Source organism: Carassius carassius, chromosome 27 (assembly GCF_963082965.1).
Source record: "Carassius carassius chromosome 27, fCarCar2.1, whole genome shotgun sequence".
NCBI lineage: Eukaryota > Metazoa > Chordata > Actinopteri > Cypriniformes > Cyprinidae > Carassius > Carassius carassius.
In genome coordinates this window covers 18,137,993-18,165,756 of record NC_081781.1, presented here as the reverse complement: position 1 = coordinate 18,165,756, position 27,764 = coordinate 18,137,993, and the positions used below count along the sequence as shown (strand labels likewise).

The window sequence follows — 27,764 nt, the reverse complement described above, 5'->3', positions numbered from 1 at the left end:
TAATATAGAATTACAATTTAGAATTATGGCCAAATAGAGCTGTCAAATGATTAAATCGCATCCAAAATAAAATTTTAGGTTATATAATATGAATGTGTAATGTGTATATTTGTTACACACACACACACATACACACACACACACACACACACACAAACACACATATATATATATATATTTATGTTTAATGTCTGTATTCATTTCATGAAAATGTATTATATATTTCTTAATTTATGTATGTAAATGTGTTTATGTAAATTTAAACAAAATAAATAAAATAAAAATAAAAAATGTCCAGAAAACTGCTATGGTACTACCATGATCATCTCAAAAGTAGCAATATACTGCATGAGTACATATAAATGTATGAAAAACTGAAATTATGTATTTTGATCTAAATGTCACCACAATCTGTATACAGGCGGAGCTCCAACAAAGTGAATCGGAGTGAATCCATCAAATGCAGCCGTCAGGAGATTAAAGAAACAATGTAACCTAAACAGTGTGCATTAAATTTCATGTTGTCAAACTGTCATCCCTTCTGCTTTACGAGGCACCGCTGGGGGCCTGGCAAGCACCCAAGACACAGCTAAGTCAGCCCGAACGCCTCGCCATATGAGGACATACACTGAGTCTCATGTAGTTACAAAAGACATTTATCACTCATAAGAGCTCTAAACTCTAAACACACGGCAGGCCTGCGCCTCAGCCGTTCAGACAGAGCCACATGCTTGGAGCTGCATGGAAAGAGCATCATCTGCTTTTAATGAGGAGATCCCTCAAAGTGGCGCAGCATCTATGGACAGCTTTAAAGCCCAGCACGGACGAGGCCAGCGAACTGGTATGTCACTCCCAAGACAGCAGCAACAAAAAGAAAAGTAGTATGATATTATCATTCATTTAGGAAGCTTCCAGTATTAACAGCACCACTGACAACATAAGTTTATAATGTTGAGTCATAAACTGGTGGTGCACCACTGTGTATCTTAAGCCACTGACCATGCAAAGCGGTTCTTCCTGTCACCTACTCTCAGCCTCAGACGGGACGACGTGGACCATTCAGGGAATGTGTGATGCAAGTTATGTCGTCTTCTGAGAATTAGGATGCATAACTTCCCAGCTTACAGAACCAGGAACCATGATGCATTTCGCTGTTGATTACTAATCTTACTAAAACTTACTAAAACTCCATTTTAACTTTAAACCACTGCAACCATTAGATCCTCAGGGGCACCCACAAATCTGAAAAATCATTTATGTTACAGAAAAAAATTTAATACATTAAGTTGAAATAAAACAATTTCTGTTAATAATAATAATAATAATAATAAATTATATACACAGGCACCAAAAAACAATAGACTAGCATACACACAATACTTTTAAAATCACTCCTTGAAGACAAAAACTGCCTTTCATATTTAAAATTGCATGTTTTTTTTGTTTGTTTGTTTTTTCCATGCATGTAATATGATAATCCTCTCATCCCCTCCAGGATCACATTCTCAATTACAATAAACTCTCATCGCTCACATACTAAATGATTATGGCAACATCAGAACACCAGCTGCAGGACTGAAAATATGAAAACAGGCTGCTAGAAAAGTTCCTGCGGCCAACAGAAACAAAAGGCAAAAGTGAAACTCCGAAGTCTGGAGTTTTTTTAATTAATACTTGTATTCAGCAAGGACACATTACATTGATCTACAGGGACGGCAGAGACATTTATAATGTTACACAAGATTTCTATTTCAAATAAATGCTGTTCTTTTAAACTTTCGATTCAGAAAAGCATCCTGAAAAAAATAATCGATCACTGTTTCCACAAAAATATTTTACATTGATAAGAAGAAGAAATATTTATTGAGCAGCAAATCAGCATATTAGAATGATTTCTGAAGTATCGTGTGACACTGAAGACTGGAGTAATGGCTGCTGAAAATACAGCTTTGACAGAAATAGATTATATTAAAAGTATATATATATTAAAATAGAAAAATATATTAGAGATTGTAGACAGCAAAATATATAAATGACTATTTTGGCCCATCCCTAAGAGTTTTTGTGTAAGTGTCTCTCTGCCTGACACGCTGCATCACTTCCTGCATCCAGCAGAGTTTTGCGGTTAGCATGCACGCTCCATTAGACATGACACTGGAGCCCTGTGCTCAAAGATTAGACTGTAGGCATGGGCTGGTATGAGATTTTCACAGTATGACAACCTTCAGCAAAAATATCACTTTGTATTGTTACAGCTCTAAAATGTGTTATTTTTAAATGTCTGGGTAAAAAAACTAATTTAAATTAAATAAAAAATCCACTGAACACACATGTCCTGACATATAAAAGCTCCAGCTTAAAAATGAGTTTAAAATATACTGCATTATCCCATGAGTGTCAGTGCAGAGCATCTCCAATCAATATGACAATTAAATATTTAACGATGATGGGTCACAGCAAATCTAAAGCAAAATGAAAATGCTCTGCCCTATTTTGTCAAGTTTCTGCCAGTAACTACATTAGTTAACATGACAACAAAGAATACTTCTAAGGCATTTAGTAACCTTAGTTTGTTTGTTTAAACATTTACTAATACAATATTACCAGAGGTCGACTGATAAGTGGATTTTGCCGATACCGATAGATAGGTTGGACCACACAGGCCGATACCAATTAATTAACCGATAGTTTTTAAAATGCATACTGAACAAAAACTAAAATAGTCCTTTATAAAAAATACTTTTTTATACAGAAAAAAAAATTGTTTTTACTCATAAATGGCTAGATAATTTTACAAATAATTACAAAGAAATGGCAATTACACATTGTGAAATTTTGATTTAGAAAACCTGAAATAGAAGTATTTTCTTGCAAAACATACTCCCAATAATCTGCTTAATTTACAACTTTTTTCACAATTACTTGTTACAATTACTTGTTTTTAAGTTAGGTTTTACTGTCATTAAAGAATCACACTTTTCTCCTCATACAAATAACAGCAATAGTTTCCACAAAAAAGATGCTTATAGCACCAAGGACATTAGGCTTCAGTTGAGTTGTGTTGATTTATTGCATCAATCAGAGGAATCAGACCACTAAATGTTGGCGTACTGTAGAGCCACTAGCCTCCAAACAAACAGCAATTTGAATGACTGTGGCTCTCTGAATGGAAATTTTCCCAACAGCACGCCTCTGTAAGCCTATAAACGTATGATTCCATCGGAACAGATGACCAACAGGACAATATTAGTTTTACATTCATCCTAACTGAGTCATTCATCAAAGAGATTTTTTGCAACTGACGAGATGAGAAGGCTATTGTTCGGAGTGAGCCATAGGGAGTGGGACGCTTTCCTCCAGTTTGGGATAACACAACCTACACTGTTCTGCCCTACCCACCAGGTCACAACACAGAGCTAGAGAGGCCACACTACGATCAGGGGATGAGAAAATGTTTATTACCAAGCCATTAGGGGTGTAAAGGTACGTGTATTCGTACCAGACCGTTTCGGTACAGGGCTTTCGGTACGGTGCACGTGTGTACCGAATGACGGAATGCAATATTTTGTGCGCGGAACATAAGTACATTTTCGTGTTTCCAAACGAACATATTAAGTGGCGGAAGTCTCTGTGTTCAGCGCAAATCCCGCCCTGCAGCTGATTCTAAGGCCGGTGACACATTGGATGCGTGGCGCAAGCGTCTCAGCTGCGTGGCGTGTCCGTTTTTAATTCGGCTCCCCTGTTAACAGGTTAGAGCTTGCAGACTGCCTGCATGAGACGCGAATCTCAGGCGCGGCGGAAAACGCGTCCATGCTAGAAATAGAACCGACGCCTATTTTTCACGCGACAGGCAAGCGTGTTGGAAGCGTTTCCAGGCAAAATAGAATAGGAAAATATGTTTATATGTCATTTTGTACACAAATACATATTAATTCATGACACTTTGAAGTCTATAGGTTGACATAAATTCAGATATAAATGTAATTTAAAAAATAAATTAATAATTATCAATTTTCAAATATTGCACCTGTCAAACATAGTCTATTTTGTCGTCAATACTGTTGACGGTGTCCTTTATCAGTAGGCTTTATATTTATGCTCAACATGACGTATAGATATTGTTGTCGTGAAGACAAGATCCTGGTCTGTCGGCGCCCTCCCTCTATGTCACCTACAGCAGCAGCAGCGCGCCAGTGCCACGTCAGAGCCGCGTCAGGCACGGTTCTGGTGAAACAGGCCAACTAGCTGGGATTGGTAATGCTGCACTGTAATCATAGTTATTTATTTATATTTTTCATTATATTTTATTATATGATATTGGTTTGAGACTGAGAGTATTTTATTTAGTGGAGAACTTTGCAGCAGTATTTTATTTCTTATTCTTTTTTTAATTTTATATATTTTATTAAGTATTTAAAAAAAAAAGTTTATAGTAATAAACAACCTGCAGTTTAATGTTTGCATTTCTTTCCCTTACTGTACTGAAAATGAACCGAACCGTGACTTTAAAACCGAGGTACGTACCGAACTGTGATTTTTGCGTACCGTTACACCCCTAAAGCCATTGGTTTGTAGTCATGAAAAATGCCATTATGTATCAAATAAGTGCATCAGGATGAGAGAGAAGAGAAAACGGCGGAATCAAGAATCCATTGCCTGAAATAAATTGAGTTCTTGGATGCAATGAAAGAGATATTTTCTACATGTGTTCAGAGATATAAAATAACTGCTTTGTGAAGTGAAGATGCTTTCAGTCTATATTTGTGTTTCATTTACCTGGTTTTAAACATCCACACACTCTTCACTGAACCAGACACTTGAAAATGACAGACTATGAGACCCTGATCAGCTCTGGAGCTCAAAGTGCTGCTCTAGACATGGATTCTCCCTAGTAACACATCTTTTATTTATTAATTAGCCTGGTGAGCAAGCGTGCTATAGATTAGCATACATAAAACAAGGTTAAACCGAAGATTCTCACCAATACTGCAAATTATAACTAATATATATAGGTTGGTGTTCAAATAAAATAATCCAGCATCTCATTTAAATGTCTGATCGGGTATTTCTAAGCAGGTGGGTAGCATTTAAAAGCAGTGCACCAGTCTGTGAGCATGCATAATGCATTCCATAGAAACCCTAAGCCTATACACCACAGCACTGCTGGGCATCCAGTGGCTGCTTAAGATGAAACTTTATCCAGTGAGTAACAAGCATATTCACCCAGAGACCGCAGACAGGAGCTGGGGAGCAGAAAATGGAGGCTGCTATCATCATGAGGCACAAGTCCCCAAGAACACAGTTCTTCTGAGCTACAGCCATAGCTACAGATGATCAGTGCTAAGCTAACTCATCTTTCATCCAAAGAAAATCTAGGTCGAATACTTAAAATGCAAGAGCAAGTCTGTGCCATAGCTTTGACCAAGCATTTAAGGAATGATCACCGGGGGACACATTAAAAATCCAAACTAGACTTTAATGGAACACAATAACAGCCTGGAAGGGAGAAAAATCACTGGCACAACAGGGATTTTTCAAGTGGGTTCATGACTTTAACCTTGATCAATTGGACTGAATGAGAGACATTAGCAGTAATCTTCTGCTCAAGTCACTTAGCCAAGGAGAAGTCTGAACTTCAAAGACCTTTCCTGGATCGTGCTTTGGCATAATCAAGAAACCACCAGTTAAAAAGGCACTGAAAAATCATGGAAAGTAATGTGTATGGGATACTAGGGATGCACCGATATTACAGATAAGACAAAATAATTATTTTCATATCATAGCTGATTAATGGCTGATATTAAAATGCTGTAGTTTTTAACAAATTAAAAAAAATACTAAAAGCTAAAATAAAGAGTGAATTTTGTGACATGCGAGTTGCTATTAGACATAACTTTATCACTATCATATAGAAGTCTCATGCTCACCAAGTCATTGTATTTTTTAAGAGAAATCAGTAATACAATTTGAAGTATTATAGCTATTATCTATTTTAATATATTTAACAAATGCCATTTATTCCTGTGCTTTTCAGCATCATTACTCCAGTCTTCAGTGTCACATGATCATTCAGAAATCATTCTAAGAGCCAGATTTTCTGCTCAAGAAACAATCTATGTTTCAATCCACCTATTTTTTGCACATTTTAGGATATTGCATAAAGAAATGCTGGATGGAAACGCAAAGATGTGCATAAAATCTAAATATGCACATTAAAAAAACGTATTTCCTGAACTAAGTCAGATAAAGAAAAAAATGATCCAGTAAGAAAACATACTCATAAACTACAATGTAAACAGTTTTACTGAAATAAATTCATTAATGCGCATAAAAAAAGACAAGACTTTGCAATAGGACCGTATAAAACTGGACCAACCAAATGACCCATGTCATGGCGCAGCATCTGAAATGCTAGTTTTGTCATTCTAAATTGCTTGAGCAAGGTCCCATCAAAGAGCTTCGTTATAATTAACTCCCAAAACTGTGTTCACAAACAGCTGGCTCCTAAAATAAGATAACATGACCGCATTTTTGTTCTCTTCCAACTCGCTGGATTGAAACAGTGCTCCAATTTAGCGCACAAGTGTAATTCGTAACTTTGGATGGAAACATAGCTAATGTTGAAAACAGTTGTGCTGCTTAACATTTGTGGGAATTGTGATACATTTTCACAAGAATTCTTTGAAATCTTTTGCCGCATTATGTATACGTTTACTGGAGCTTTACATTTACGTAACTTGATAAGTCAAATAAAAATGGTTTAAAAGTCCAATAAGACCTCTTAACTTTTCACTAAAAGCGCAAAGTCTGAAGACATAACGAACCACACGAAGACCAATATTTGATCTCAGACAATTCTTGGAGGACTCACTGTGGTATGGTCAATATCATGAAGAGTGCTCTATTGATGGGCTCATTCAGTGAGCAAGCCTGACCGCCACTAAATGGCCTATTAAACATTGATGAGGAAGTCATCCTGAGACAGCCGCAGAGGGACTGATGGCTGCTGGACAGTTTGGCTGGTTGCAGGAGGTAAAAGCATCAGGGCCTCGCCCCGGGTTAATCCATTATCCTGCACCAGCTGCCACTTACTCCCAGCCCCCACTATAACAGCCATTTACTGGCAGCTTCCTGCTGAGAGACTCACCGCCCTGGCCGCACAGACCGGTGCCGGCTCACCTAGCTTTGAGGTGGGCTGGGGTGATTTTTCACATCTAGATATGGAGTTAGATGGCAGAGAGGTTAACACGGGTTTACGATCAACATCTCCTTCAAGACTGCCTTCAGGGGAATCATATTCCTCATATAATAATTTCTGAAAAAACAATATTAGTATTAGACTTGTCTTTCAGGTTCAGATTTTCTCTAAAAATGACACAAAAACACGTTCAGAGTAGAAGTTTCCTGCAGAAGCCTTTCACTAAGACTGCCTGTCTTTTATCCCACGTTGTTCTGTAGTTTGAGATAAAACAAGGAAGGAAATGTTTAGAAAACCGTTCTAATAATTTCATTTCAAAAATCTAAGAGATAAGGGATTTTTTTTTCACCAAATCATTTCAAGACAGTCAAATATATGCAAGCATTTCCTAAACTGAACCTTCTGCTTTAAAAATAGCAGATATCACTATATCTATGTTATATATTTTTTTTTGTTGTGTACTTACATTATCCCGACAGTTTCCACGAACTTTAAAATCCGGAGAAAATGATAGTTTAATTAGAAGACACGGCACGTTTCTTTATTTCCGCTTTGTCGCCCGTCTATGGCGTCATATAAACTTTGACCCCTCTAGTTTATCTAACTTCCTGCGGAACCCGGCGGAGCCGCCAAATACAAAGGTGAACAGAAGCAAAGATGAGACGAAGACAGAGCTGACAGACCAGGCTCTTGTCTTCATGACAACAATATCTATACTTCATGTTGAACATAAATATAAAGCCTACTGATAAAGGACACCGTCAACAGTATTGACGGCAAAATAGACTTATGTTTGACAGGTGCAATATTTGAAAATCGATAATTATTTATTTATTTTTTAAATTACATTTATATCTGAATTTATGTCAACCTATAGACTTTCAAACATCAAAATGTCATGAATTAATATGTATTTGTGTACAAAATTACATATAAACATATTTTCCTATTATATTTTGCCTGGAAACGCTTCCAACACGCGTGCGTGTCGCGTGAAAAATAGGCGTCGGTTCTATTTCTAGCATGCACACGTTTTCCGCGCGGCTCGAGTCGCGCCTGAGACACGCGTCTCACACAGGCAGTCTGCAAGCTCTAACCTATTAACATGGGAGCCGAATTAAAAACTGACACGCCACGCAGCTGAGACGCTTGCGCCACGCATCCAGTGTGTCGCCAGCCTCAGTTAAAATGAGTGAGGAATGTGGGGAGCGACAGAGCACGTGTTCCAATGAACAACTCCCCCCATGAGCCTACGCTCTTTCCCGACGTCATCAAAGTACGTCTCATGTTATTGTTTTGATTGAGTAAACCCTGGTGGCCAAAAATTCCATACTGCGCGTTTAAGTGTTTAGAAAATACTTGTATAGCCGTTTAAAATATGTATATTTCTATACGAGTATTTATTTTTTTTATGGTTCACACAGATTTGTGTTTTTTACCCATCATATGCTTCCTCCAGTAAAGTAGAGTGAAATCTTACTTTTGTGGTAACAGGTTGATGTTTATCCAATATTCACACTTGATCTTACACATTTAACATCTGCTGTCTTCAGCTCAGCTCAGATTTCTGCAGAACCAACCCCAAAATAACTTCCCCGTATCATGACCCTGTCCACAACTTCTCCTTTTGTGGGTTAAAATAAGCTAATATGACACTGAGAAAGCTCAATATAACAACGATTCCCATCATCCTTCCTCAGAGGAGCTGCCAGATGCGTGTACACTACAGTACAAAGAGTCATAAAGCTAAAATAGTAACTTTAACCAGATGTATTGATGTCACTGTAGGGTGTATTGAATATACATTAAAGACAGCTTTATTCAGTGCAGATGTGTGAATCATAGCAATAAAACAAAGCATTTTGATCCAAAAGTTCATAATGCATATGAAAAAAAAAATAATAATTAAACTAATGTTGCAATAACTAATCAAATCAACAAAGAAAATTCTATAGTGCATTTTATCATCAATAAATGAAAGCACATTTTACACTGTATACTTTATATTTTTATATATTTTTCTCTCCTATATTAGTATGATATATTTTAAAAATGTTAAAAAAAATATACATCATGTAGACTTTAGTATACACAAATATAATGATTTTAAATGTAAAGTTTTTGGATGGCAAAATAAAAAGCATCACAAAAGCATAGTGAATTCTATAAAATAATTGTAGTTTTCTTCAACGGTCATTATTAATGGATTTTGTAAATAATTACAACACGCCTAGCACTACTTTTAATACAAATGTACAGATTTATCAGGATAACACAATACATCTCTTGATTTAATCAGTGTGAACTGAGGGCAAATAACTAGCCACAAACATTATCATCATCCAACAGCAGAAAACCAGAATAGCTGCTGATACTAAGATCATTTGATGCAACGTTATTTATTTTAGCACTACTGAAAGTTAAAACAACACTGTCATCAAGATTACAACATTTATTGTCGTAACTGATCCAGCAAAAGCCGCTGAAATCCTTATATGGACATTGAACCAGAACTCAGCTGGTGTTACACAATAATAAAGATGTTGAAGGGGGAAAAAAAATGTGGCCTCCCACCACAATTGGACTGATGGTAACAGTCACCACCATTGGCATGAATGGGTCAGTGACTTTCCGAACAGACAATGCAGTGCATCTCAGGGACGGAGCCTCTGTGTCATTCTTTAGTTGCGTCTTCAGCTGTTGAGCCAGACATTTACGCAAGTCACATCCATCAAGCAAGACTAGGTGCATCGCTTGAAAGTCTTGCCCAGACAAAATGGTGTATGCATGCAAATTTCCAATGGACAAATCAATTAAATATTCTCTTCAGTCTTAGCAAAACTCTACCGTAAAAACTGATCAAACAGTCTAAACTGAAAACTGATACAGAGGTGAAACCTGAGCACAAGGGAACGATGACTGTATTAAAAACATTTTGAGGTCAAGTTTTCAATGGAGCAGCTCTTATTCTCCTAAAACGCAACGCTGACAGGAACAGTGCATCTGCAACATGTCAGAAAGAGCAGGAATAGAAGATAAACATTCATCTGGAGTTAAGATCTCCTCAGGAGGTTGGCACTTCAACTGATGAGGATCCTGTCCATGCCATATTATTGCGAAATTTGGAGAGAGAGTGCGAGAACGCACTTTGAGGTTACGACAAAAACAGCCCATCGTCTCTCTGGGCGGGTCAAAAAACCTTGAAGGAGGAGACGAGGAGAAAACATTTATAGTTGTTCGGGCATGACAGATCTAAATCTGGAAAAGAGAAGACCGTGCCTTCTATTCACCTTCACCCTAAATCAGAAAGCAAAAAAGAAAAAATCAGCTGATGTTCCAGAAAAGTTTGTGCCACTCTACCAATAAATGCAATTGTATGGTATGTCACAACATGAAGTAAAGGCCTCGTGCCTATAGACCAGGCTTTACAGGCTAATCTGTGTCATGCTTGCGCCCCTCAGCCCAAAAGCGGAGGAGGGGGAGGGGAGATCGCCCACACATGCCTTGTGTTGGGGGAGGATATTAGCAGGAATGACTGGAATTCTCTTCAGTCCAGCCACCGCTTTGGGTCAGGTGACTTCAAGTCCTAAGGGGACAGCGACTTTGAGATGATGTACCACCCTTTAAAATGTTCCTCCTGCAGTCCGTGAGGTGGATTATGATGCGTTCAAATCCCTGGCGTCACGGTCTACACATCTATAAAGATCTGGAGTGAACAGGAGGCATTCCTGACACAAGCCCTGTCCTGACTCTGCACCTAAAGCACACAGAGTACATGTCGGAGTGGTGTGCAGTGATTCAGGGTGGCCTGTGCTGTGAAAAGAGAGATGCCTCACACAGTAAAGACCATTTGGCCAGTTCACAGGGGGCAAAAGGACTCGTTCTGGACAGAAGACATTCCAGACATTTCCAATGTAATGGGAGTTGCAGCTTGCTCATTTCCTCCTGTTAAGAGTGAAGCAGATCCCAGGGCTGGACGAACTGGTCTGTTTGACCCAATTAATGAGGTTGTGTCTTTACAGAATTCAAGAGGGTGAAATCCACTGAGATGCCTCACAGACAGAGTAAGAAAGTGGACCATGAAAGTGTTACCTTTTGCTTTGCCGTGTCAGTGCGTTTTGCCTTTTTAAATGAAAACCAGACTGGTGATTTCAAATATACACTACTGTTCAAAAGTTTGGGTACTCTAAAGTAATACTTCTATTCAGCAAGGACAAATTAATTTGACCAAAAGGGAGAGAAAAGCCATTTATGATGTTACAAAACATTTCTATTTCATATAAATGCTGTTCAAATGTTGCTACTTTTGACTTTTCGAATCAAAGAATCCTGAAAAAAATGTGCATCCCAGTTTCCACAAATATATTAAACATCACAACTGTTTTCAACATTGATAATATAAAATGTTTGAGCAACAAATCATATTAGAATAATTTCTGAAGGATCGTGTGACATTAAATTCAGCTTTACCATCACTGCAATATGTTCAAATAAACATTTATTTTTAATTGTAATGCTCATAGAATTTCTAACTGTATTTTTTCTTTAAGTATTAAATCTTACCAAAACCAAACTTTTCAGTAGCATTGTTTGAAAGACACATAAAATGTTTGATTTAAAAGTGCACTTCGTTTCAGCAACCTCCTGTGAACATCTGTGAGCATGAACAATAAAATTAACCATCTCAAACGATGAACAGTTTACTAGTCTGCCTAATTAGCATATAATTTCTAATCTTGCTGTGAAGAGTAGCAGTTTAATGTATGACATTATGAGGGTCTAAATTAGGCAACACTATAAAGAGTACCAAAAAAAGAAACTTTACAGTTGAGCTTCACTCGAGGATATTCCCATTAATGAGGGTGATAATGATAATTAACATATAATAAAAGCAAAGAAAAATCCTTGGCAAGGCCTTCAAAATGGTGTGCGTGTCAGGACGGCAACCAGGAAAGTCTTGAAAACGAGGAAGAGAGAAAATCTCAGCAGGTGCAAGACTTAAAGCATTGCAAAGCTGCAAAGAGTGCCTGTAAACAGAGCAGAGGGCCAGAACCCAAGCTTAAATGACAGGGTCAACAGCTTTCCACCTTCTCTCTTGCTAGCAGTTTCAAACAGTCTCTCCAGTCACTGCAGTTTTTTATTAGGTTATTTGCTGCTTGCTGTGAAAGTAGGCTAGTCAAAAACCTGCGGGAATAAGAGGCAGCAGCTGCTGTAAATAAGGACAAGTGCACGTCTGCTGAACACAGCAACAAACAAGACGATTCCTTCATCAAGAGGGCACAATTAGCCCTGGTGCCATGAAGACACTTTGAAGTAGGGCTGGACGATTATGGCCTAAAATCAAAACCTCGATTAATTGATTATTTTGTTTCGTTTTTTTTTTTTTTTGCCCGTTTCTGTAAATATGCAGATATTTACAGAATATTACTGTAAATAATATTACTGTAAATATGATTGACTATCAGCAGTTATTTTATCTATGTTCGTAACATTTCTTACTAGGGTTGGGTATCATTTGAATTTCATCGATTCCGATTCTTATTGATTCCTTGTTTCGATTCAAATAAGATAAAAAATCCAATATTAAAAAAATTAAGTCAAACATTTAGATGTCAAACATTTTTACAAAGCATTCTGTTGCAGCTGAATAACATGAGCAAAAATAAGCAGCCTACAAAACACTGCAAGAGGAATTTTGCCTGTGATTAAAAAATAAATACCATAGCAAAAACAACTAGATTAATATAAATTTCAAATATTAAAGTGTTAAAGACAAGTAATAAGATAGGTCAGTAATAAGAAAGGAACTAAAAAATCAATAAGCAATATCATAAATAAATGCAACTAAACTAAATTTCTGGTACAGAAACTGTAATTAAAAGTTTAAAAACACTGCATAGTTTTCTTTTTATAAATAAAATAAAGATTAATCAAGTAAAGTTATTAAATATATTCAGTCAAGATCAGTGAATGATTTTCTTTTGTTCTTTGATTAACATTAATGACAGGCAGCGCGTTTATTAGGCTGTTGTCTCTTTAAGCAAAAATACTGCACATGTGTGTTTTTTTTTCTCCTCTGTTTATGTCATAGACAGTAAAAGAAATGGACACAGCGACCTCATTGGAACTCAATTGAGACAAGTGAAGCCCATTTTTAGCGTTTTTTAGCACTTCCGTTTCTGACGCGCAGACTCAAACTAAGCTTGATGACGTCAGCAACCTGTCTGACAGATGTAAATCTTCTAGTAGCTGTGCGTGCAAACTGCCATCGTTAATCTTGCAGAGACGGCGAGCTTGAGCGGGGAGTTCTTTGGCGTGAGTGAGCAGGAGTAAGTATTCTGATTAATTATTTTGTATAGTATTTTAAAATGTAACGCCAGTACGCCATATTAAGTTAATTGCCTGCGAGCTTCTCCTCCTGTCTGTACGGTAATGCGACAGAGTCGAGTAGTTATGACGCAATCGTTAGCCTATTTTTACAAAAACGGTTTCTACGGGGCCATAATGTAACATAGAAGGTAATGGAGCCCTTTATACATTGTCGTGTTTCTTTAGAAATAATGGACAAACGGAGTCTTTAAACGCCTCAGATGTAAAGTTATTCGCTGTCAAAGTGACGGCAAAATGAATGGGAGTCAATGGGAATGGCTAACGCAAGTGAAGTTCTGCTACAAGATGGCGGCACGCGGCCGACTTCAACTTCCGGTCGACTTCCTTGCCGCCTGGTTTATGTTCACGTAAGACAAAACCGGCTGCGTTTATGATGATATACTGATGTAGTTTTCTGTATCGTAGTTTCGACTCGGAACAACCTTTCTACAGTTAAAATACACAGAACAGTCAGAGAACGGACACAAACCGGGAACTCGCAGCACGACCGCTGCTCTCTATGCACACGCTTGTGCTTCATGTGCGCTGCACACAAACATGCTATAATAAGTTTTGAGATTCTAAGCTACTTTAGTGATAAATCACAGGACAGCACTGACAACTAGTTTCTATGTCCCTCTGTGCGCGCGATTTTCACATCTATTGTTTATATGAGTGTTCGTGCCAAAATGAAGCTGCGCGAACATGGTAGCTCGATATAAGAAATCACATCTGTTCATCTAATCGCTTGAATGTCCAAACCATAAAACAAATACAACTGACAAAGTTTAGTAAAGACGCAAGGCTCACCGCTCACGCGCCATAAGTATGTGTTGAACCGGCGTTCACCTCAGGGTTTTGCTTTTATGCCACTGACTGGAGAGCAGAGTGATGTGGCTACACACGCGCTAGTATGCTTTCAAGGGGGAAGTGTTAACAGGATTAAAAAACCGAATAACCGACATGGGAAAATTACGTCGGTTAGAGGTTATGAATTTCAGTTTTGATTATTTTTCGATTAATCGTCCAGCCCTACTTTGAAGACCCCTCTTTTTGAAACCCAGGCTCATGAGGGGAATATCGTCTGTTTAAAGCCCCTGTTGGGACATAGTATACTTGACTTCAAGAGACCATGATGCTTGAGGCGTGAGGAACGGTGCTGATCCCACGAGCAGATGCCAGCTGTGAAGCCATTACTGTTTACAAGCCCCACTCCCTATTTTATTAAAGAGGTGAAATACAATAGAGAGGCATAACCTGCTCTGCAGCTTGATTAGGACAGTAGGGTGAACACGCAGGGCTGTTTTTGTACAAACACTGGGAGTAGACTGAGGCTCTGGGCGTTTCCTGTAGCTCAACTGCTACAGCATGACTGGCATTGCCAAGGCCACAAGTTCATCTCCCAGACAGCACAGTCAGCACACAGATACATTTTTTCTGTAATATTGGTAGGTATGCTGGTAATTATTTTTATTGTACAACAGATAAACATTAAATGGTTGATCTTAAAATGCAACATTTTTCCACATATTCAGACAAAATGAAAAGCTAAAAACGAATATCAACAGACTCATAAGTAGGAATAATTTTGCATTTATGTATTTGGCAGATTTCTTTTTATTCAAAGCATTGGGAAATTCAGTACTTTTTGTTTGATGAATGAAAAATAAATATAAAAAATTAAAACCAATCATTTAAATTCCACATGTGAAATTCAACTAGGGCTTGACGATATGGCCAAAATTTATATCCCAATATATTTCTTAATTTCAGTCGATACGATACAATTCTGATATCCAATTAGGGCTGGACGATTAATCGAAAAATAATCAAAACCGAAATTCATAACCTCTAACCAACGTAATTTTCCCATGTCGGCTATTTCGTTTTTTAATCCTGTTAACACTTACTAATCCTGTTAAGCATACTAGCGCGTGTGTAGCCACATCACTCTGCTCTCCAGTCAGTGGCATAAAAGCAAAACACTGAGGTGAACGCCGGTTCAACACATACTTATGGCGCGTGAGCGGTGAGCCTTGCGTCTTTCTAAACTTTGTCAGTTGTATTTTTTTTATGGTTTGGACATTCAAGCGATTAGATGAACGGATGTGATTTCTTATATCGAGCTACCATGTTCGCGCAGCTGCATTGTGGCACGAACACTCATATAAACAGGAGCTATGCAGATCGCGCGCACAGAGAAACACAGAAACTAGTTGTCAGTGCTGTCCTGTGATTTATCACTAAAGTAGCTTAGAATCTCAAAACTTATTATAGCATGTTTGTGTGCAGCGCACATGAAGCACAAGCGTGTGCATAGAGAGCAGTGGTCGTGCTGCGAGTTCCCGGTTTGTGTCCGTTCTCGGACTGTGTATTTTAACTGTAGAAACGGTTGTTCCGAGTTGAAACTATGATACAGAAAACTACATCAGTATATCATCATAAACGCAGCCGTTTTTGTCTTACGTGAACATAAACAGAGGAGAAAGAAAACACACATGTGCAGTATTTTTGCTTAAAGAGACAACAGCCTAATAAACGCGCTGCCTGTCATTAATGTTAATCAAAGAACAAAAGAAAATCATTCACTGATCTTGACTGAATATATTTAATAACTTTACTTGATTAATCTTTATTTTATTTATAAAAAGAAAACTATGCAGTGTTTTTAAACTTTTAATTACAGTTTCTGTACCAGAAATTTAGTTTAGTTGTATTTATTTATGATATTGCTTATTGATTTTTTTGTTCCTTTCTTATTACTGACCTATCTTATTACTTGTCTTTAACACTTTAAAATTTGAAATTTATATTAATCTAGTTGTTTTTGCTATGGTATTTTTTTTTTAATCACAGGCAAAATTCCTCTTGCAGTGTTTTGTAGGCTGCTTATTTTTGCTCATGTTATTCAGCTGCAACAGAATGCTTTGTAAAAATGTTTGACATCTAAATGTTTGACTTAATTTTTTTATACTGGATTTTTCATCTTATTGGAATCGAAACTAGGAATCGATAAAAATCGGAATCGATAAAAATCGGAATCGATAAAATTCAAACAATACCCAACCCTAGTAAGAAATGTTACGAACATAGATAAAATAACTGCTGATAGTCAATCATATTTACAGTACAAACCTTGTCAGTGAACTATGAGGGCAAAAAAAACAAAACCAAAACAATATAATCGTTCATTAATCGTAATCGAGGTAAAATGTTCAATTAATTGACGTTTTGATTTTAGGCCATAATCATCCAGCCCTATATCCAATATATGAACACTATTTAAAAAAGCCTCGTAAAAACTGCCAAGAGTGCCCACAACAGATGTCTGTGCATACAAACTTATGAAAAATGTATTTGCCAAGTCCATGACATCTCAAATATAACCGTATAATAATTTAGAAAAAAAAAAACAGCACAAATAAATTAACGTTCACCTTTTATTTGTATTTAGCCTTCATACAAACAAAAAAGTGAAATATCAGACTCACCTAATTTATATTAATATCTTTAACTTCAAACTATAGGAAAACCTACACTACCAGTTAAAAGATTTTTAATGTTTTTAAAGATTTCTCTTCTGCCTACCAAGCCTGCATTTATTTAATCAAAAATACAGCAAAAATAGTAACATTCTAGGGCTGTGCATAAAATCGAATGCGATTTTCATGTGCATCTTGTCACTAAAGGCGCTCCTGTGATTAGAAGTATATCTCCAGCAGGCGCATTCAGATCAGGGTTGCCAGGTTTTCAAAACAAATCCTGCCTAGTTGCTTCTCAAAACTAGTCCAAAAATAGCCCAATCGTGTTTCCAGGAGGTTCCCCGATAAAAATTGCGTCCCGGGGTTAAAATACATGTTTTTTTGGCAGGAATGCCTAGGTAAAATTCGCATTTTAGGGTCTAAAGATCACATTATTGGTATTGGGGTTTATCCAGTAACAGCTGTAATCAAAGCAGCTCCATTCATGAATGCTTCTTTATCAGATAATCAAAACGCCATCGAACATTTTTCTGAAGACAATCCTTTCCCTTCAGAGATACATTCACATATAAATCACCTACGACTGGTTTAGATTTTGAAACCTGCAGTGATCATGTATATTCAACGAAGTGAAACGCCACAAATAAATCATTGAATTGGAAACACTGGTAATATATATCGAAATATACGAAACTTGTCTAAAAATCATATCACCATTATTGAAAAAAAATTATATCGCGATACATATTGATATTGAATGATTGTCCAGCCCTAATTTCAACATTATAATGTACTGTTTATTAGGGCTGTGACGGTGGCTGATTTTTACCACCGCGGTAGTCATGGACTAACAACCGCCGGTGGCGCAGTGTTGATAAAAATAAAATAAAAAATTATATATATATATATATATATATATATATATATATATATATATATATATATATATAGTGTGAAAATTTGCTCGTTAACGAAGGCGATCATTTTTTTTTCAGGTTAACGTATCAAAATATTTAACGTAGGGGCAGGGATGGCCACCCACTCACAGCTGCTGCTTCTGACACTTGACAAGAAGTGAATTTATTGAGTCCCAGAATGACTGAACAGGAGACGTTTCAGACACGCGCTGACTTCATTCTATTATCAGGTGCAAGTCGATCGAGCGTGGAAAAGGTCCTGTGCTCAAAGACGCCGGTGCGGGCTTTCTTTGTGCGTATATCAAACTGCGAAATAAACTGTGCAAGCAGTGTTGTGGTCAGTTAATTCATGGAATTACCAAAAAAGGCGATTAAAGCGGACTTAAACTGTGCATGCATGTAATATATTATATACAGGATATATATATATATATATATATATGTATGCACGTCTATGAAATCAGACCAGCACTGTCTCACTCATCTAACACATCCTATTTAACTCGTCAGTTCATGTTTATTTGAGCACTTCTGGCAGTGAACGCCGCCTGCAAAACACTAAAATAAGTATCAAAGAAATAATGCAGTTAAACAAGAAAGTAGCCTAAATAAGAAAGTTAAATACCCCCTGTCTAATGGACGCGAGCGACGCAGCGCGACAAAATACTCATTATAATCAGTGCGCTACACTGGATGTAGCACAACACGACATGATAAATCCCTGTCCGGTCTGTGAGGTACTGACACAGAGTTCAAATGTCATGTATAGACACTAGACAGACAGACTCAACCTGTCGCAACGCGGTTGTGTTGCGTCCGGTTTACTTTTCCGCCACCAAGCGAGCTCATTAACTCCTCATCTGCACGTGCTCTCTTTGAAATAGGAATTGTTGCCATATTTTTTGTTACCATCTTTTATTTATCGATGTCTCGTTTGTATTTGGCCAGTTTGGAGAGAAAGCCTCACCAAACCTGACCAGCCAGCGTTTGCGATCACGAGAACTTGTGCAAACGCCGATGGGTGACATGAATGCAGATGACTCCAGATCGGCGATGTGGTATTTGCTTTCCCAACAAGATCCATCGCCCAACACTAAACTAATTTGATGAATGCATGTGTTTTCCTGCACTCAAATCTGCCAATCTAAAGGAAACGCTGTGTTTGAGGTAATTTGTTAATTACCATAGACTTATAATTTGCAACTATTACAGTTATTACACGTATATACAAAACTTTGTATTATGCTTGCTATAGAGTTTGTGACGTCACGTGCACTACCGCCGGTGGCAGTAGACAACCGCGGTAGCAACCGACCACCGCGGTGAAGCGGTTGTCACGGCAACCGTCACAGCCCTACTGTTTATGGAACTCGATATTAATTGTGAGATTTGCTAAATAGCCTACTTATTAGGGCTGGGATAAACTATTATTTTTTAAACGATTAATATAGCAATTATTTTTTCGATGCATCGATTAATCTAACGATTAATTTTTTCAGACCGATTCGATTTCGATTATCTCCCCATTAATTGACTACTAACAATTTATACATGTTGATTTACATATCTGAATGAAAAAAAACATGAATTCCTTAGCATTGCAATATATGTTTATTTCTCTTAAAATTACAAAATAAAAGACTGACTAAGAATGCATTACTTTGCACTTGTATAGAGATAGCATTCAATAAGACCTTGTAGCCTTGAAAACACATAGCTTACTGAAACAAGCTTACTGAACACATAGGGCCTAGCTTACTGAAAAAAAGTTCTTCTTTCAGATGAAAATAACAACAACTTGATGTCTAGCATTCAATAAAATAGTTCACCCAAAATACTTGTTTAGAGCAATTGAAAGAATACAGTAACCAATGTAAACTTTAGGGCTTTAAGCCAATACAGAGAGTGATTTTCCAAAAAATAAAAATTAACAGTGGGAGCCAGCAGCCTGTCATGTAGAAAAAAAAAATCTCTGAATGCTCCACGTGAAACTTTGGCGTTCCGCCCTTTTTCTATCGTGTCTAATGATTTTGGTTAATATGCACGATGGAGCGAGAGAGAGAGAGAGAGAGAGAGAGAGAGCGAGAGCAAGACAGTAGTGGTGGGCGATACTGCAAAATTTGGTATCGATCCGATACCAAATACATATAGGGTCAATATTGCCGATACCGATACCAGTACGATACTTTCTACTAAAAAAAAAAAATTTTGTGTAGGAGAGCAGTAGGTCTATGTCATTATTTCTGATTCTGAGGTGAATGAATGATCAATTATTTAGGCAATATTTTTTATTAATGTATTGAAGTCCACAAAATTATTAGTTATTAGGCACTGTAGAATGAATTCTTTACAGCCTTTTAAAAAAATAAAAAATAAATAAAGAATAAAAAAAATCTCTCACTTTTTTCTGGTTTTAAAAGCAAATGAAATAAAGTGCACACAATTATTACTGAAGAACAAATATACCTGTGCAATTACATTCCCTGAGCCCCCCTTCTTGACTTCAATGTGCTATCAGCAACGCTCACTCTGTTCGCTGCTCCTCTGCGACTCACAGCAAAGCAGCAGGAGGGGGGGGGGGGGGGGGGGTAGCAAAGTGGGCCAGGATGTGAAAGCAGCGTTTGCTCAGGATTGTAGATTTAGAAGACACGAGCAAAGTATAAGGAATGTAGATGAGAGATATTTAAATTAAAATATCGATTCAATTACAATTGTATCGATCCGATACCAATACCAGTGTTGCCATCGATACTATCGATATTTAGATCGATCCGCCCACCCCTACAAGACAGCGCTCATGTAGTTTGAAGACTGTGAGTGCGCGAGTGCGCTTGAAACTTGGGTGTTTCGCCCTTTTTCTATCGTGTTTAATGATTTTGGTTAATATGCACGATGGAGCGAGAGAAAGAGGGAGAGAGAGAGCAAGAAGCGCTCGTGTTGTTTGAAGACTGAGTGCGCGCGCAGCCGGGGCTCTCTCTCGTACGCGCCCTGTCACTGTCACTCACCGATCAAATAAGGCTTTGACAGCCGCCAAAAAGAAAGATCAATGCAGAAAAACCCCTGGATTGGTTATATAACGTTGGACAGAATGTTGATCCGGCCATCGCGTATATTCAGCGCACATAAGGTAAACGTTTTGCAAACGTTTTTTAGGGAAATAAAAACAGGTCGACGTATTTTTTGCGTCGACGTCATCGATGACCTTGACGCGTTGTCCCAGCCCTACTACTTATGTTATAGATTGTGTTATAATGCAATTTTTGGGCAGCAATTGTAATTCTAATATAGAAATTATATATGCAATACAAGTCAAATAACTCATTGCATTTAAATAAATGATTTAAGCTTTTATTTTACATTTATTTGGATTAATTAGTATTTAATTAATAGTAATTAATTATTATGGAGGAAGTGGCTAGGGAGAGGGAAGTCTGGGCATCTCTACTTAGACTGTTGCCCCCGCAACCTGGCCCCGGATAAGCGGAAGATGATGGATGGATTGAGTATTTAATTTTGAAAAACATTCATATCTTTAGATCAGTGCATTCCTACTTTACATAAAAGCATTTTTTTTAAGTGAGAAAATTACACTTCAAATTTGTGCTATTCCAAATTTGGCCCATATAAATACCTTTTTATGTGCCTCAAGCATACATGTCTTTCATTTGTAACAAAGCAGGTAAATACAATACACAATATCAAATTGAATGCTAGCAACACTGTGGGAGTTGGATCAGTGCAAGCCTGTGCATCTAGCAACAGCAGCAACATTGAAACTTCATGCCAAAACCTGCCAAGGAGGGTAAATACTAGCCAATGTGTTTATTCTGCTTAATCCTAGTCTTCAGTCTGCTGTCAAGGAGGAAGTCAGGCATAAACACCTGCATACCGCTCTCTGTCACCACTGACCTTGGTAAGCCAGCTCATAGTGCTGCATTGCATTCGAGAGCTCTCATGCACAGGAATCGAGCAATGGAGAAAGACATCGCAAAGATTAATAAGTGCTCTGTTCATACGTCTGGCAAGAGACTTCTAAACTAGGAGAATGCGATAAATTCAAGAACTAGCCAGGCTTGACTTCCTGTCAGGCTCTTACAAAAATGGATTCATATGCACTAATTCAGGTTCATTAGCATGTCTTGTGCAACACTGAGGAGGAATTTCTCCAGTAAGAGCTCGTCCTCTCTTGGAAAAGTGCCCCAGTGAGACAAGATGGACTGTGAACTAACAGATCCAGTCAATAGAAGAATGTGAGGCACTGTCAATATGTCTGTCAGCGATAATGAGGTGCGGATCCTGTAGGGATCTCGGACACAAAAATGTTTGCGGAATTTCTAAGCATGTTACTTATTCTGGGGGGGGGGGGGGGGGTGTTTTACGCCTGTGAAATGTTGCCTAAACGCTTTCAAGAGAGTGATGAATAATATTCATATTCATAATCAGCTTTCGCTGCTTCTAATTATTTGTTGTTGGTTAAGTGTGCCTAGGGATGGGTATTGTTAAGGTTTTAACGGTATTACTACACTCACCGATACTGCTTAACGGTCCGGTACTTTAACGGTATTCTTATCGGTACTTTTTGTTGTGTTACTTTGTGTTGTGTTAGGCAGTCGAAAACTTTGCATTTCTCGGTCTGCACATAATGCACTTTTGAAAGATGCTTCGACAGATTGCTTCTGTTTCCGACCTTACATGCAAAAATTTTGTTGCACTTATGACAACCAGCGTTGTCTGCATCAACTCTAGTGAAGTATAACCACACTTTGGAACGTTTTGCTCTCTCTGCCATCGTCACTCTTTGTATTAAGCGGGAGTTTTCGTACTGTAAGGGGCCGTTCACATATCGCGTTTAAAAATGCGTGGAAAACGCTAGGCACGCCGCTTTCTGATTTTTTTTTTTCCAAAAAAGCCTTCGGGCACTTGCACTCCTGAGGAGTCTGCCGTTGCTAAGCAACCATGACCTGCTCTCTCCATGAAGACGCGGAAATTTCAGCAATGGATAAATGGATTTGCAGCACTAAAAACTGCTTGCAGTAGCACTGCTACTAAATTAATAAAAAAATCCACATACAACTATCAGCTGTTCCTTCATCTTGGCTGAGCTTTCAACGTTGTTACGGAAAAGGTGAGGAAGCTACATGACCTGTGGTGCGCTTGCGACATTCTGAAAAGTTGAGATGTTTTTAATTCGATGCGGTGCGAACGCGCCTGGAAAAAACGCGCGTGTCGCGACCTCGTCGCTTCCATTATGAGCGCGCATTCCACGCGCCTACATTTGAAATAACGAACTTGAGCGCGCAAAATACACGATATGTGAACGGCCCCTTGAACGCGCTTGTTCTTGTTGTGTGTGTGTGACTGACAGACAGCCTCCGCGCTGCGCATGAGAGATCTCGCAGATCTCACAGACAAACGTATATATAATCGCACATTAGAAATGTTTGGTGAGATAAAATGTGCACGATAACATTATTAAGCAAAAATACATAGTACATTAATTTTTTCCTCTCCAGTTCCGAAAGCAGAACCGATACCGTCAGATCTTACTGAGACTACGGTCTTTCATAATTTAGCCCCGGGGCCATTTTAATACCGGGTTTCGGTACCCATCCCTAAGTGTGCCACGACTCCAAGATGGCATAAAGCGCAAACTGTCATCTTTTCTTTCCAATTGTAACTATTTCTGAGTGAAACAACTTCTCGGCCGAGAAAATAAAGTAGTGCATGACTATTTAATCCAGCGGTTATTGATTGTATGGTTGTAGTTTGCTAATTGAGTGCATAAGGAAAAAAAAAAGAGTGATGCGCATGGGTGAGTCATTTATAATAGTAAACACTGCAATATTCTGACTTCATGGTGTTTTTAACGGCCAATATTCTCAAAATGGCTAAATATTGTCTTATCACTAATAATACCTAGAAAAAAAGGTTCTGTATTAAAGCTACAAACGACAGTTTCAGTTTCAAATTCTGTAAGCCGCCATAAAATGATGCATTTCACCACAAATAAGGTCAGGACACTCTTAAACAAGCAGTCTGAAGTAGGGATGGGACGATAACCGGTTTTATCGATAACCGTGATAAAATGTGCTGAAGGTTAGTAATATCGTTTAAAAATGAATTATCATTAAAACCGTGTTTGATTATCGCGGTTTTAATAACTCGCTATTAAATCATGTCCAGCCAGCAACAGTCTGACGCAAGCGCAGCGCACAATGTTTTTTTGTTTTTTTTTCGAGAAGGAATGGCGAAAGTCAGTGACTTTTCTATGCTTTTCTATGCTTCTACACTTTTTATTGTAAGGAAGGAAATGCCACAGAATTTAATCTTTCTTTAAATTAAGTGCATAGAGTTGCTTGTTTTATTAGTTGTTTGTTGATTATTAAATATAAAACTTGCTGAAATGTTTTCAGTGTGAGCATCAACTATTTTTGAACACTTTCATCTCGTTTCAACAAAACCGTGATAATATTGATAATCGTGATAATTTTAGTCACTATAATTGTGATATTAAATTTTCATACCATCCCATCCCTAGTCTGAAGTCAGAGCGTTTCAGTCAATCAGAAAGTTTTGAAGGAGCTGATGCAATAACACTATTGTGGCAGGAGTAAAAAAAAAAAAAAAAAACTTTATTGTGTAAATGCCACCAAATTGGATGCTGAAATTAAGCTTCTCTCTATCAGCGAATGAAGAACCCCACAGCTTCTCTTATCGGACTATATTTCCAACAAAGCGGTTTATCATTCACTTCCAGCAAACAACATCAGAGATTTAACACTATTTCGGAGTTGACATGTCAGCAGTAGAAATACAAAGATGATAAAAGTTAAAAGACAGAAAACCATGTGCGAAAAGCAGATATGGTACATCTACCAGAAAAGGTAAACTTCACAGCAATTCCACATTTAAAAGGGCCTGCTAAGCTCTTCACTTGAGCAGCACTTTATTAAATGGAAAGCACGTATAGAGAGCTACCACTCTGCCAGTATTGTACTTTCCAATGACGTTAGTGCACTGCTCGTGTTTAACCGGCGCCAGCATAACATCCGCCATGTAAATCATTAACCTCCACAATCAAGGGCGCCATAAGAAAGCAAGTGGCCTGCCAGTGTTATAGTAAGACAAGAACGGAGGAGTTCATGACTCCTGTAAATTGGGTCATACTATGGTTCACTCACAGTGATGGGATGTGAGGTGGCACCTGCTAGTGACGGGTTGCACGAGGACAGTGGCGCTCTTTAGAGGAGCAGACACACTGGGTTGTAATCTCATTACTGACGTCAACCCAACACCAAGAACAGAGAATCGACTCACTGTGAAGGCCAACCTTAATCAACAGGACCAGGAAGAGCCCAAAAGGGGCATCCCACCCACTGCTGTCCTGTTTAAATTTTAAACTGAACTCTACTAGAAAGCAACAGACTCTTAAAGATCACAGTGACTCAAAGACAATCCTGTCAGACTGATTAATGAGCATCACCCTCATGCAAACGGTAATGGCAATAGCAAAAGCTAATGTAGCATGAATGCAAGAACATCAACAGGAATCAATGTCCCCAGACTTTATGAAGGGAAACGTTTACACTGCCCTTGAAAACAAAGTACAACTTGTTTTTTTTTTTTCTCAGCAATATCTGATTAACCCCATAAAGCCTACTGGGTCACACTTGATGAATTTCTATAGTCTTTTTATCATCAACATGACCAAAACTTGTTGTACACAATCTGCTACACGTCTTTCATTGTCTGATTAATAGTTACTAAAAAGGTATAATGCCTTTCAGTATAATGGTAATGAAAATATTATTGTAAAGAATTTTAAAACTGGTTGCGCTTCACTTCTTCCTGCTGTGAAACCTTTTTTAATGAGGTAAACATAAGAATAACCTATACTGCCACAAATACATTTTAGAACATTTACTGGCCTAAGCAATTTAGGTTTACTTGATTATCAGTACGTCTTTTTTTTTTTTGAAAATTGTAAAATTTATGTATCAAATTTTTACAATCATCATTGTATTGCATTGCGTTATGTTATATGTTCTGCCTCATACTTTTTATAATGGAACTGAGCATTTACATATTTTTCGAAGATGTATCGTAACAACCGATATTTACATGCATTTTATGCAAGCAGTAATTACAAGTAGCCTACATATCAAGCTATCAGAATTTCATCTTATTTTTTGACTACAAAAAAAATCTATCTGCATATTTATTCTCGGTTTGGGCTTAAAATCTAATAAAACTTATGCACGTTTTTCCACTTTAAGGATGACCTCCATGCTCTCACTATATCATACAATGTGGGCCATGAAAGTATTAAATATGTATAAACTAAATCTGATGCAACACGTATGCAAATTTAGAGCTGAATAGAACTCAATAGCAGCATCTACTGTGCACCATTTTCCCTATACTATCCATAAACCTGTATAAATAAATATTAAAGCTGAAACAACTACATGACAAGAAGTATTGTCCAAACAACGAGGCCAGGAATCCTAAGACAAATATCACGGCAGCAATTTTGACAATAGCCTGAAGTCATCTGGGTGATTAAGGCAAATGTAATAACAGACAGACAGGTCTTAAAGGGACACGCACTGATTTATATTCCCTAAAGCAGTCAATAGACCCAAAAACATCAACTTACCCCATTCCAAAAAGTCCGTCACGTGTTTTTCCCGTTTTAAGGGCGAGTTGCTGCACTCGTTGTATAAACATATGAGGATATCCAGCAGCGTCTCCACACTCAATGACTTGTCGTTTTTTTGATGGCCATCCAGCAGCAACTGCTCCAACTTCTTCAGGCGCACCTTCGCAGACATCTTCTACCAGTTTAGCGGCCTGGCTACCACTCCCAGAGCCAGAGAGGATAAAACAACTTTTGTCGAAATTAATATAACGGGGAATAGCGTTATAAATGTATACAAATAGTATTTATCTGACTTATATGTGTGGAGCTCGGAAGTCCCAGACTCCAACTGCTAGCCAGCCATCCAGCTAGCCAGCTAGCAAAATGTGCCCAACATTGTGCTCTGATAAACGCAGCCCTAATGCGCCTAACCCCGTTGTTGTCCGCTGGCTTCCAGCGCCTCCACCCCCTCCTCACTCCCGAGGCCCTGTCGGCTCCATTTGCCTTAATCCGGACAAATCTGTACTTTCCACTTTGCGGGATGTGTCGGTCTTTTTCTCCCTCCCGTCGTATCTCAGGATGACCGGACGCTCATTCCGCTCAACAGGAAATCTTCACTTATAAACTCCCAGATGAACTACACACGCGTTTAAACTACTTACATATGCCCTCCGAAAGCCTGGACTGGGCGCTTTTTCTGAGTAGGCGAATCGTTACGTGTAAGCCTGCGCTACCGGTGTGCTTCTCGGTGAAGCCGAATATGGCTGCATTCGCGTTCAACTCGTCTCGCGCTCCCGAGTGAAGAATCCAGACCGGGATCGCGGAGCCCCGCCCACTCGCACCGGAAGCGCTGGGGATATATGACGCCATTGTTTGATTGACACCGGGAGGCATAGACATGTATAGAAAGGCTTTACATGTCTATGCCGGGAGGCAGCTAGCGCTGACCTCATCAGGAGCTTCTCACTCACCAGACTGAAAAACTCCGTTAGAGCAACAAAAACTAACTTTAGCAATTGCAGATGTAATTGCTGTTTTATGTAGTTTATTTTAAGTAAAGTTGTTTTCAGATGATAATGTCAAATTTCATTGCAGGATATACAGACATACGTGTTTAATTTAACATTAGTATTACTAATAATATTTATTTTAATATG

The 27,764-nt window shown here is 38.1% G+C and overlaps 1 protein-coding gene across 3 annotated transcripts in view; it reads right to left on the bottom strand.

The window, feature by feature from the left end:
- The window catches only part of cdc42bpb (CDC42 binding protein kinase beta (DMPK-like)), a 79,663-nt gene extending 52,215 nt beyond the window's left edge, over window positions 1-27,448 (bottom strand). For 2 of the 3 annotated variants that reach the window (XM_059513038.1, XM_059513039.1), the window contains exon 1: window positions 26,626-27,448. In XM_059513038.1, the coding sequence (XP_059369021.1) occupies window positions 26,626-26,800 (175 nt within the window). In that variant the 5' untranslated portion in view covers window positions 26,801-27,448. The remainder of the gene's footprint in view (window positions 1-26,625) is intronic. The other variant, XM_059513040.1, reaches the window with a different exon arrangement.
- Window positions 27,449-27,764: the final 316 nt, after the last annotated feature.